Below are 14,142 nucleotides of genomic sequence, written 5' to 3'. Positions count from 1 at the left end.
TTTTATTACCTCACTTTCAGTATGTAATTATTAATCTAGGAGTTTCTGTTTATTAACACACAATTTTGATCAAGGAAAGTGTATTTTTGTACATTATTTGTATGTTTTGGTGTAAATTTTGTATTTTTGAAATGTTTTAGTTTTCCTGCGAAGTGATCTGAAGGAAAGTGGTAATTGAGTTTAAGTTTGAGTATGGAATGTGAAATAATACCCATAGTAGGGGACGGAAACTTATTGTTTTGAGCAATATAATTTATTCTTCTATAGCCACCAGAACAATCATGGGGAAATCCGCTTGCAAGTTGTACAGATAATTGCTAATGAGTGGGAAACATTTTATCGTAGTGATTAATCTTACTCAAGATCAATGTTTGACGTTCAGCAGTACCAAATTTTACCTTCTCGAGATGGCGAGTACGCTGGGATACGTGGAACTACAATTTATCAGTGAACTATACCCTATTTTTCATTCGAGTACACAGGGAAGTTGCTTGTGAAACTGTGACTTACGATTTTGGTTCTGGAGAAGAAGTATGTGACTTGATGTTGACTCGGGTCATTAATAGCGTTATAGGTAATAATACTTACTTAATCATCAATAACAAATACTTAATCATTAACCCCAAGGTGTGAAAAGTACAAAAAGAAAAAGAAAAGGTAATCATTAACCGGGCGTAAAGAGACATACAGAACGAAAAGGAAATGTAGAGAACCATCGAAATAATAAGGTAAAGAGCAGTGATGGTGTTAAATGTGCTCTGGAAGTCCCTAAAAATACACCAACCAATTGGGGTCGTTCAATTGGATTTTTCACTACTGCAAATCTATGAATTTCCAGTCAGAACAGACTAAAAAGGACACAAATATATTATCCTTTGTTGTCACGAGGGGAAGGTAAAATGAGCTCCTTATCAACATTTTGAGCTTATGGAAAATCTTATCAACAGGGCTACAGCGACTATAAAAAAGTATTAAAGGGTAAAAAGAAACAAAAAAACTAATAATATCATACAAATCTGCATTTGAAATGGCGAGTTCTAAGTCTCACTTGAATCAACATCTTTCTGGTAGTGTTAGTCTATGAATCGGATTGGACCGTTAATACCCTCTAACATTGAACAAAGTACACCCAACTTTATACATACGATGTGAACACAGCTGTTACACACAGAATGGGTCATAGATTCGTGAAATGCGACCGACTGCTGATGCGTGATTACAGACTATCTTTATTCCTTAACAACAAATGTAATGAAAAAAAATAACGAATACAGGAATATACTTGAACAAATTATCTCCTTAACATTAGTAGCTGCTTATTAGGTTATCAGCATTGCGCAGTTCGTGTACTATTTATTTTTCAAACGAAACTCGAATTAATATAAAACATTCATTTGGTTAAATTTATATATCGGTTTGATTAACATAAAATAGTTTACACAGGCAAACTACCTGTTCTATTTCATATAAAAAATTAAGCAGCCCCTAAATAAAATACAAAGATAAACAGTATTTGTTAATCATTATGTGTTTTATTGCTGACAATATTCCCGTGGCGGAGCACGGGCGGTTAACTAGTTCCATTTAAATATGAGTACTCATAAGGTTAACATGGGAATCTCCAGAGCAACTGGGGCGGAGTCCGAGAGTCCGATCAGAATAAAAACAGCTTAGTTTTCCTATTTAATGTCTAAAGAATCAGTGTACCAAATTTCAGCCTCCTAGTTAAATGGGAAGTAAGAGAATTAGTGATGAGTGAGTGAGTGAGTGAGTGAGTCAGTGAGGGCTTTGCCTTTTATATATATAGATACACACTAGCTGTGTGCCCGTTCTACGCAAGGGGATCTTATAGGAGTAGTAAGTTTCGGGTCGCCGGATTTCCACCCCCGGATATTTACCCCCATGAAAAATGCCTACGTCACTTTGACGTCACATGTATGGGGGTAGATTTCCGGCCGCGAACTTTTAGGATGGATAAATGATTATATATTCAATCAACTCGCATTTCACGGTTTACTTAACAGTTGTAATTAATCAAAATGCTAATAAACCTGACACCGGAACTTTACCCCCGGAAATCTACCCCCAGACATCCACCCCCGGACATCTACCCCCAGACATCTATCCCCGGACATCTACCCCCGGATATTTACCCCCAGACATCTACCCCCGGATATCTACCACCGGAAATCTACCCCCAGAAATGTACCCCCAGTGGTCAAATCATAAATGTCCGACCCCGGAATTATTTTGATAAAGGGCTCCAAAAGTTTAACCCATAAGCATTTGATTTATTTTCAGACAGTGATTTATATGGTTAACCAATTTTCACATACACTCATAGCTAATGGCACATGTACGAGCGCAGATCGTGAAATTTAAAACATATAACTGAAGGAGGTTATTTTCTGATTACTAGTGGTAAAAATGCAATTAAATGTTGATAAAAAGCCTGTCACAGGTTGATTAATGAATAATTAATTTTTTCACTATCAATTACCTCCTAGTAGGCCTAATACGAAATAGCATAATCCCTATGTCGTAGACAGTATCCGGAGTTTTACATTGGCTAAAAAGTCTAGTTGTTTACACAAATAATTAATCGTAAAAAATCAAACATAAACATATTTTATGATTGGTTCTGGTTGTCAATGCTGGTTGTGAAATAACGGAGAATAATATAAAAGAATAAAATTGGATATTTCGGGATAGGGAAGGTATTTTTACCTCATGGTTCTCTTGGTTTTACGAATTTATTTAATTGAAATTAGAGTTTAGTATGAACATTGCTTAAAACTATATATTTTTTGGTAATTTTTCCGTTTCATACATTAAAGAAGCCAAAACAAGTCTTTATCTCAATTTCTTTTCTTGTCTGTCAAGGCCCAGAAGGCATTTTACGTGGCCTTCTTCTAAAAAACTAGAGCGTCAATCGGATTTTTTGGATTCGGTGGATTGACACGAGTAACTTAAGCCATTAAAATATGGCCTCACTACTTTTGAATTAAAATAAATTTTGTTCAAACCCCCAATTTTTTGCATTTTTGTCAAGTTTAGGCTACTTCTAATGTTTACCAGTAATTGATGAAATACTAATAATTTGTTTGGAGAATACGACATCAATGAAATAACGAACAGCTGAGAAAGATGAAAAGCTGAAAAGATGATTTTTTCTAGCTGTCACTGGAAATTTGTTATTACATTTTGTTTACAAATACTGCAACCATTTCCAATCACGTTTTGTAATAAAATCCAAAACCAAGTAAGATTAAAAACAATGTGACTCACTTAAATAAACGGATCAAATAAATCGTAAGTGCAATAATATGTAACTAGTTTACATTTTGCTCAAATTCGAGCAATTGCAAAGTATTAAAGGAGTTATTTCAAAATGAATAACAATGAATATTTACAATGAGTTTAAATGAGTCAACCCAAATATTACCGGTGTGTAATTAAAACCATGTTTATCTTCGTTATTGATAAACCTAAAGCATTCATCCGGCCGGTTTTCTTCTTCTCAAAATGCCTCGCTGTACAGGCAACACAGGTTATTGATAGAGGGCCAATTATCTATATATCTAATTCCGTAAGCCCAAAATTTTACAATGAAATTGTGAGCGAACGGGAGGCCGTAGAAAGCTGGGAGAGGTCTCATTTTAAAGGTCTGGGCATGAAGTTTTGGGGAAAATTATTCATTTTTTTAAATCATGCACCAAAATTTTGTTACGGAATAAAACAATTCACATTTAAATAGCATGGGAATCTAATTTAAGTATTTTTATATAGTAAAAACAGCTGTGATTATAGAAATTGAATAAATTATAACCACACCTGAATGTGCATTATTATGTTATTGTAAAATTGTTAGTGAAGTAGTAAACAACACAAAGTGAAAATTAGATAAAATCTTTTGAAAAAACAATTTGATACTTGTAAACTTAATACTTTACAATGGATTGTTCTTTTGCTCAGTAATAATGTATAATCTCGGAATACTACCACGCAGAGGTATTGTTCTTCGAAATAAGAACAACAGGCGCCAGATTTAATCTCGATATTAATGGAAGAAGAATAAATGAGCATTGGATGAACATGAATTTATTCCTGTGTATAGATTACCACTTTTAAATGAGATTGCATTACATTGCGTAGGACCAATGAATGATGGTTGCATTCATTGTGGTGCATTGCGCAATTTGATTTGGTGAAATTGTGGCGCAAGGCCGAACAAAAGTTGGCATTTATTTGAAAAACCCAGTGTTTACCCATGGTCAATTTTATATTGCTTTTAGATGGGTATAGAGGCCAGATGGTGTTAAAATGGTAGTAGAACCAAATAAAGACCAAGGAATCGACAAAAATGGATACCGTACAACAAATGTTGTTCCAGAGAGATTTTGTTATAGAATTAGCATTTTACAATCTGGATTATGATATTATCTCTATGTGTTTTCCTAATTGAATTTGTCTATATTTAAAGAAATCTATATACATTTTAATTAATAGACATGAAGATTGCTATTGGAAAATGTTCCTTAGTTGTATTATGATTAGAAAGTTTATATTATAAACACACCACATGTCCTTTGGGATTTTTATTTTAAACAGAGCAGACATCAAAATGCATTATGCAGGTATGTAATAACTATTATACATATCATAATATACAAAAATGTTAAATGATAATTCAAGGTAGTGTAACCCATGAGACTTATAATTTGTACAAAATAATTACTAGAATATAGGGGCTATTGCCCCTACAAGCCACTAGTTGAGAACGAAAAGTCGTTTTGGGGTAGTGTTCCATCTCTTGTTTACAGTTGCAGACGATATATTCTGGTTTTCAACCTGACTTAAAAATTGAACTGATTAGTAATCTGCTCACATTTCACCTTTACTGTTAATACTGTTAATACTGTTAATACTGTTAATACTGTTAATACTGTTCAATGAAATGGCGACCATACATAGTAGGTATTTTAAGCCAAGTATGAATGGAGATGAGTGTAGGATGAGTGGCGCGATCTTGTAGTCTTGTTAGTGACTAAGGCCGACATTTAAAAATGTTACTGTATAGTGTGAAAGTTGGTCAACCATTGGAAGCACCTTCTAGGAATAAATCAAAGCCTTAGGGGTCAACCTTTTGAAGCCCTAATAAAAATATCCTTTTTAATTACCATTTTGCTCTGCGCAAGATCTTAAGCTTTAAAATGACACCTAAATCGTAACAATCGGCGAAGTAGGTCGGGTGAAAAAGGACTGTTACAGCTTATTGAATTAGGAAGATAGATAATGTTAAACAAGACAATGACATATCGCATGTTTTATACTGGATATTACAAGACAATGCTTAACCGAAGAGCCGTTGATTTCCGGGGGTAGATGTCTGGGGGTAGATGTTCGGGGGTAGATGTCTGGGGGTAGATGTCTGGGGGTAGATGTCCGAGGGTAGATATCCGGGGGTAAATGTCTGGGGGTAGATATCCGGGGGTAAATGTCAGGGGGTGGATTTCTGGGGGTAGATGTCCGGGGGTAGATTTCTGTGCTATGGCAAATCACTTTATAATCAAACAATTACATGTTGATAATTTAATAATATATGGGGGTAAATTTCCAGTCGCGGACTGTTTCTCGACCGTGCATAGGCCCCGCCCCTCGTGACGTCAAAATGACGTAGGCGTTTTTTCATGGGGGTAAATATCCGGGGGTAGAAATCCGCTACCCCGTAAAAACAGTTATTTTAGTTCGTCATTTACTTGTGGTTGTGGAATGTCCATTGTGGCAACATGCGTTTAAATGTCCATTTGCGGCCTCCTCTGCGAAGTGAAATGCGCCACAATGCATGCAAGTGCTTTAAGAGGACTTAGATTGTGAGAAACAAACACTCAACTCATTTTCCAGCGTTCTTCTAAAGACAGGTTGTAAAACAGCTTCTGTATTTCATTCAAAGTTAGGTTCACAGTTATTTCTACATGATGTTCTCGTTTGCATTTCTTAAGTCTGTTGAATTCCTGGACACTCTTCCACGTCTTGCAGGTCTTCCCCTACCCTGTCTAGTTACTTCACTCATTATAAAAACGGAAAACAAAAAAATTAAACACAATTCATTTTGAAACATTATTTACCAACATTGACTTTCGGAATAAATGTAAATATTGCAAATAAATAAGTAACAGCTGATGTAAAATAGTAAAATTTCTAAAAGCATTTCCAGAGAAGTGAAATTTAGGACCTCAAAAGGAAAAACTAAAGCCAAACCAACTCCAATTTCCGATAATACAAATAAAGCTGTATACAATGAATGCTATGACCACGGAAGTGTTCAATTTCTTGCAACAGCAGACGATGTCAATCAAGATGATATGATTAAAGACAATTTTATGAACAAGTTATTTACCAGAGGATTCGGAGTTCCACTTCTTAACTCTGTAAGTTCTCAAGAAAACAATGAATGGCACAAACGGTGGCTTTGTGCAATGAAATTAAAAGGAAGACAATATACAATACCACAAGGTTCAATTGGAAGGCAATTTGTAGATGTTCTAGCCAAAGAGATCCAAGCAGTCCCAAATGGTATAAATTCAACCGAAAGAATATTTTTCTTATGTGCTACCATTCTTCAAAAAGATAAAATGATAAAAAATGGGTCTGACATAAGACGTTTGATGAAGAAAAGAATGGAAATGTGGGAAAATGATCAATTTGATGAATTAATACGTGAAGCTGAGAGATGTGATCGGCAAATGAAAACATCACAAGAACACCAAGAAGAAGACCAGAAAATAAGAATCTTCACAAGATTGGTATTACAAGGAAAATTGCGTGAAGCTACAAGATGGCTCACAGATCGCTCCGGCGATGGAGTACTCACACCTGACGATATCCTTCCTGATGGTCAAAATGTTTTTCAAGTTTTAAAAAATAAGCACCCACGTCAAATGGTTCCGAATGACAATACCTTTCTAGCTGATGAGAACTTACCATTGATGGTAGATGTAGATATATCCAGTGACCACATAGAGAAGATGGCTAGACGTTTGCATGGAAGTGCTGGCCCTAGCGGAACAAATGCTGATCAATGGAAGAATATGTTGCTGCGCTATGGAGCACATAGCACTCGTTTAAGGGAAGCAGTCGCATCGTTAACTCGATGGATGGCAAACGGGATAGTAAACTGGAACTCGATCAGAGCTCTGTTAGCTAGAAGAGGATTAGCACTGAACAAATACCCTGGTATTCGCCCAATAGGAGTTGGAGAAGTTTTGCAGAGACTATGTGCAAAAACCATGGCTTTTGTAACAGGTGAAGATGTTCAAGAAATATGTGGATCTGACCAACTCTGCGCCGGAACGAAAGCTGGAATAGAAGGTGCTATACATGCTATGACGGACCTATTCAATGAAAAGAACCAAAATTGTATTTTACTTGTAGATGCTTCAAATGCGTTCAACGCCTTGAGCAGGCCTTTAACTCTGTGGAATGCTAGGGTGCTTTGGCCTCGTTGCGCTTGTAACGTTATTACATTTAAATAGAATAAAATATATGAATGAAGAATCTTTTATTGTCAAACATTTATAACAAAAGTAACAAGTAAACAAACATTGTTTTTATGAAAACATCTGATTGAATTAAATTAAAGAACAGTATTTCAGCATACATAACATTTCCCCCTTCCTTCTTTAAATGCCTGGAGGACTAATATTCATCATGGTAATACATTGGCCTTCTTATATTCCGACTTGATTTTCTCTGGTTTGTAGTACCAGATGAAGGTGAAGTTAGTTTTTTGTGAAGTTTGTTGTTGAATAGATTGTTGTGCAGGCTGTATTTGTTGACGTGTTCTTAAATGGTCGGCATGCTGCCTGTATTCTTTGTCATCAATGTTCACTCTGTATGACAATGGTGCTGTTTTCCTTAGCACTACCCCTTCTCTCCAATTTTCATTTGGATTCCGTTTCACCCAAACTGTATCACCTGCACTAAAGTCTTTACGTTTAGAGTGGATATCATGATAAAACTTTTGGCGTTCTGACGACTGTTTCATCTTTTCCTTCACGTCCGGTCTTAGGGTGTCAATCAAAGTTCTTGGGTTTCTTTTCAGGAAAAGTTCAGCTGGTGTCCGTCCAGTCGATGAATGTGGAGTTGTTCTGTATGAGAATAAAAGTGTATGGAGTCTTTGTTCGTGATCATTTATGTCAGTCATGAGATACTTGTTTTGAAATGTCTGAATGACTCGTTCAACACAACCGTTGGAACGACTGTGGTAGGGAGTGGTTCTGATGTGAATCACGTTATTCTTGCGGCAAAACTCTCTAAATTCTTCTGAGACAAACTGATTTCCATTGTCAGTAACAATTTGTTTCACAAGTCCATATCTACAGAAAAGTTCACGAAGTCGTCTTATCACAGTGTTGCTTGTAGCGTTTTTCATTGGAAATATTTCCAACCATCGAGAATATGCGTCTATTACCACTAACCACATGTATCCGTCAAAAGGTCCTTTGAAATCAATATGTAATCTTTCCCAAGCATTTTCAGGTATATTCCATGAATTGAGTGGCGTTTCGACATCATTCTTCCTGAATGTTTGGCATCTTGTACAAGTTTTCACTAAGTTTTCAATGTCATCGTCTATTTTTGGCCAGTAAACATACAACTTCGCCAAAGAGCGCATGGCAACTATTCCTGGGTGTGAAACGTGGAGGTAACTAAGAATGTCTCCCCTAAGTGACTTAGGAATTACTATTCTTTCTTGCCACAATAAAATCCCCTCTTCATAAGATAGTTCGTGTCTCTTGTCATAGAATATCTTCAAATTGTCCGGAATTGAACTTCGATCGGGCCATCCCCTGACACAATAGGATATAATGTGTTTCAGTTCATCATCTCTGTGAGTGTTATCTTGAAGCGTTCGTTTGGTAAGTGGCAAATCTTCAATTCTCATAGATCTAACTTGGTTTACTTCACCAAGCGTCTGATACGTATCAATGTTTGTTCCTCCTTCTAAAGGTAATCTACTCAGACAATCTGCCAGAACATTATCTTTTCCAGCCCTGTAGTTTATATCGTAGTCGTATCCACTGAGTATAATAGCCCATCTTGCAAGTCTGGAAGCGGCATGTTTAGGTATAGGCTGCTTTGCCCCAAAAATTCGTTCGAGTGGTTTATGATCACACAAAAGAGTGAAATGCCTACCATAGAGATATTTGTAGAATTTCTCAACACCAAAGATAATGGCCAGTGCCTCCTTATCTATAGAAGAATAGTTCTGTTCTGCTGAATTTAATGTCCTTGAAGCGGCTGCAATTGGTTTCTGACTGCCATCAGAACAACGATGAAGGAGAACTGCTCCTAATCCAATATTGCAAGCATCTGTTGCAAGGATAAGTGGAAGTTTAGGATCATAATGTACAAGTACCATATTGTTTGAGATGTTGCTCTTAATATGGTTGAATGCGTCCTCACAGTCACTATTCCAGGCCCAAGTTGAGTTCTTGTGCAAAAGTCTATGTAAAGGAAAACAAAGAGATTGCAAATTTGGAATAAATCTTGAATAGTAATTCACAGATCCAAGAAATGATCTAAGCTCAGAAACGTTCTTTGGTGGGGGTTGTTTCTTGATAGCTTCTACACGATCTTCAACAGGCTGAATACCAAGAGCACTAATTTTGTGCCCAAGATAAGTCACACTTTGTTTGAAAAGCTGTAGTTTATCTTCACGCGTGCATAGTCCTGCTCTTCTCAATATATTTAAAACTGTTTTGAGCCTATCAATGTGTTCTGGTCCACTTCTACCGCCCACACATATGTCGTCAAAATACCACGCACAATCATCGGTACCAACTAATAATTGGTCCATCAGCTTTTGAAAAATCTTAGGTGCAGTCTTAATACCAAAAGGTAATCTATTGAAGGTAAAATATCCTTTATGTGTCGCTACCACTAGATATTGTTTTGATTCTTCGTCCACTGGAATCTGTAGATACGCATCCTTCAAATCAATAACTGAAAAGAATTTTGAACCATTCAACTTAAGTACTGTTTCTTCAAACGTAGGGATGCAGTATTCGTCATCGATTAAATGAGGGTTGATTGATACCTTGAAATCTGCACATAATCGTACCTCACCATTAGACTTTGGTACAACAACTAAAGGAGAAGCACAAAGGATCGGAGTAGTAGCTGGATCCACAGGTTCTAAGACCCCTGAGGACACTAAACGATCTAGTTCCTTGCTAGTTGCACTGTGTAGTGCGAACGGAACAGGTCTCGGTTTGTGTATTGGCAATTGTACATCATTAGCTACTCTAACCTTAGCTTTGAAGTTTTTCACTGTTCCTAGGTTATTGGTAATTATGTCTTTGAACTCTCTATATATCTTACGTTTCTCCCCCTCTTTGTCTATAATGTCCGTGTTAATATGATTGACGCTATAAGAATTTTGCTTACATACATGTTCACAGTTAGGATCTAGATTAAATGCTGCAATCCAATCTTTACCAAGCAAAGGTGTACCTGAAACACTGTCAGTGACAGCAACACTTAATTGCAAAGTAGTTGATCCTAACGAAACCGCGACCTTAGTCTCGCCGAGCATAGGTATTCTAAATGACGGATAAGCACCCAGCTCCTCCGTAGGAGTCAGTGCCGGTTCACCAATTTGTTTCCACGTAGATTTACTAATTATAGTTCTTGCAGCAGCAGTGTCATATTCCATCGTTATTGGAACCCTATTTATTGTTAAATTAACAACGTAACAAAATTTCTCAACATTATTAATTTGACTTATGTTTTTTACCGAACCAGCTTCTAGTTCATCAGATATGTCAGGACATCCGTCATTATTATGTCGGGAAAAGTCTACATTGTAACTATAATCACTCATACCAGCAAACTTATCAATTTGTTTGACATAACGTCTTGAAAGATTTTTCTCAATGACGACATTTTTGGATTTCAGACAAACTCTTTCAAAATGCCCCATTTTCCCACAAGCTCTACATTGAATATTCATTGCCTTGCAATGCTCACCTGTTTTATGTTTTGCTAAACCACACCTCAAACACTGTGACTCAGGATTCAAGCTGATTCTAGTACTGTCCCTTTTGTATAAAGGTTTAGTAGTTCGTGTAGCCCCTACCTTATTTACCTGTGCGTCACATGAAAATGTCCCAAGTGTTTCTATTTGTTGTTGTTGAGAATGTGCCATTTCCATGAGGTAGGCGTCTTTAACGATGTCGACAAGTCTTGCTTTTTCCTCAGGATGTTTTCTGATGAGCTCTTCTTGCAGTTTAGGATCATTTAAACCCAATAAGAACTGGTCTCGCAGTCTTTCGTCAAGTGTATCTTTAAACTCACATTCCGTCGCACCAGCTCTCAAATTGTTTACAAATATGCGTATTGATTGATCTTTGTTCTTCAAGATTTTTCCAAATTTGAGTCTTTCGGCCAAATAGGATGTTTTTGGTTTATAGAAATTTGAAATGAACTCAACAATTTCCTCGTAATCTACTGTTAAAATAGGTGTTGGATAAAAGTTATCAACCACAATTCTATAATGTTCAGCACCAATCCATTTCAGAAGTAAAATTCTCTTAGCTTCTTGATTGTGTTGTAACCCACAAACAATTAATTCCAACTCAAACCTTTGGTAGTAGTACTTCCATGTTTCTTTGGTAGCATCAAACTTCTCGAACTTGAAATGAGTTAAACTATGTGTAGTAGGTTGTTCCACTGTTAGTGTAGATGATGTGTCGTCATTGTCATATTCCTCATGTCCGTGCAGCGCCATTATGTAACGTTATTACATTTAAATAGAATAAAATATATGAATGAAGAATCTTTTATTGTCAAACATTTATAACAAAAGTAACAAGTAAACAAACATTGTTTTTATGAAAACATCTGATTGAATTAAATTAAAGAACAGTATTTCAGCATACATAACAGCGCTCGTTTCCTATTCAATACATACCAAGGCTATGCAACCATTATGTTTAGAGGAAGCAATAAAATCATCCTTAGTCAAGAAGGAACCACTCAGGGAGACCCTTTAGGCATGCTAATGTATGCAATTGGCATATTACCTTTGGTAAAAAAACTAAAAAGCCTAAATTGGAAGCAAAACTGGTACGCTGATGATTCTGCATGTTTCGGTGAAATACTTAAAGTTAGAGAATGGTTTAACGCTTTACGTGTTGAAGGGCCAAAATGGGGGTATTACCCAGAACCCAAGAAAAGTGTATTGATAGTAAAACCTGAATATAAAGAAAAAGCAAAAGAAATTTTCAGAGACCTACAAGTGAAAATTGTAACATCGTACAGGTTTTTAGGGGGTATTATTGGTAGCTCAGAAGAAAAGAAGGAATTCGTGAAAGAAAAAGTAAAAAAATGGGTTGATTGTATAAAGAAATTTGGCATAGCTGCACATAAAAGTCCTCAAGCAGCGTATACTGCCTTTACTAAGTCATTACAAAATGAATGGGCATTTCTCCAAAGAGTAACAGAGGGATTTAGTGAAGAATACGAAGATTTAAAAACTGCCATACATCGCCATTTCACTCCCAACCTTTTCGAACAAGAGATTTCTGAACTTGAACATGACTTGTTCTCTCTCCCTACTCGTTTTGGAGGCTTAAATATTCAGGACCCGACAAAGAACGATGGTATTTCATTTGAAGCATCAAAACAATGCACAGAAAAATTAATATTAGCCATTAAAAATGGACAACCATTAAAGATTAATGATCATGTATCAACACTACAAGATGTAATAAAGAAGAGAAAACTAGAAAAAGACATGTTGGCTAAAGCAAATAATGAACGAATTATGGAATTACTTCCTGAAAGTCAAAAGAAGCCAATAATTAGAATTGTAGCAGGGAATACTAGCCAATGGTTAACTGTGACACCATGTGCATCTGATCATACGGATTTGTCCCCGGATCAATTCAGAGATGCTTTGTCAATTCGCTATGGCCGCACACTAAGAAATTTACCAGTACGATGTGATGGTTGTGATCAACCTATGAATCTAACACATGCATTAAATTGTAAAAAAGGAGGATTGATCAAACATGGGCATGATCAACATCGAGACCACTGTGCTGCGATAGCAAATATGGCCTGGAAAGGGGTTGAAGTCGAGCCTATTATGAGAGAAGCTGACCCTGCAAACAATGTGCCTGCTTTAAAAGCTGATTTTAAAGTTAATGGTATTTGGGAGGCTGAGAGAGTAGCGTTTTTTGATAATCGCATTGTTAATGCTGACGCTCCCTCTTACGCCAACCAAGAATGGGGAACAATATCTCGAAACCATGCCGTTCAGAAACACAATAAATATGACAAAGCAGCCGAAGACATCAGAGGAAGCTTCACACCATTAATATGTTCCACGGAAGGAGTCCCCCACAAAGAATATGAAGCGTTTCAGAGGAGAACAAGCGAAGCCCTGGCTGTAAAATGGAGAAAACCATACTCCCAAATTATCGGATGGTTGAGGATCCAAAGCCAGCTTTCCATCATTCGAGCAGTTTCGCTAAGGCTACGGGGAACTAGACGAAAAATTCGAAGCATTCAATTTGAAGATGGTGCCGCAATTCCCCCATTGCTCTATTGAGCTTTCATTTTATTTTTTTAAACATTTATATTTGATTGAAAATCATAGTAACAGCTGATAGAATGCAGAAGTTTATCAGTCCCCATGCATTTATTATGGTGGATATTTTACGTTATATCTCGTTTTCTGGTAAATTTATGGGAATTCTGCTATTTTTCCCGAGTCCCTAGGGTCAAGACCTTTAATTTAAGACCTCTCCCACTTTTCTGCGACTTACCAGACGTCCAAAATTTTCTGGTAAAAATTTGGTCTTACAGAATTATATATATAGACTAGTGGCTTGTAGGGGCCATAGCCCCTAATTTAGACTACAATAAAAAACATATATAAAAAGACAAATATTCGAAATATGTTTTTAAAGTTATCAGTTTTATGTTACTTAAAATTAACAGTGTTTCTTGTTTTATATCTTGGTTTACCTTCCGTTGGAGTCGTATATTAGTTGCTTCTGATGTGTCAATGAAATACAAATGTAAAATAATGACTAAATCAATAACACAACATAGGCCTATTAACAAATG

General features: G+C 36.4%; 1 protein-coding gene across 1 annotated transcript; it reads right to left on the bottom strand.

Annotated features, from left to right (window-relative positions):
* Positions 1-7,708: 7,708 nt before the first annotated feature.
* Positions 7,709-11,794, bottom strand: LOC129003598 (uncharacterized protein K02A2.6-like). The gene has a single exon (XM_054431896.1). It carries the CDS (start codon positions 11,792-11,794, stop codon positions 7,709-7,711), a length of 4,086 nt encoding a protein of 1,361 aa, XP_054287871.1.
* Positions 11,795-14,142: the final 2,348 nt, after the last annotated feature.

The sequence above is a fragment of the Macrosteles quadrilineatus genome, unplaced genomic scaffold (assembly GCF_028750875.1).
Source record: "Macrosteles quadrilineatus isolate MER2022 unplaced genomic scaffold, UCM_ALF_1.0 Scaffold_9__3_contigs__length_116548681, whole genome shotgun sequence".
Classification (NCBI taxonomy): domain Eukaryota; kingdom Metazoa; phylum Arthropoda; class Insecta; order Hemiptera; family Cicadellidae; genus Macrosteles; species Macrosteles quadrilineatus.
Note: the sequence above shows the minus strand (reverse complement) of the source record. Positions and strands in the feature narration are given on the sequence as shown.

Excerpts from the sequence above, each read along its gene's own strand:
- LOC129003598 (XM_054431896.1), bottom strand. The coding sequence starts at position 11,794 with ATGGCGCTGCACGGACATGAGGAATATGACAATGACGACACATCATCT.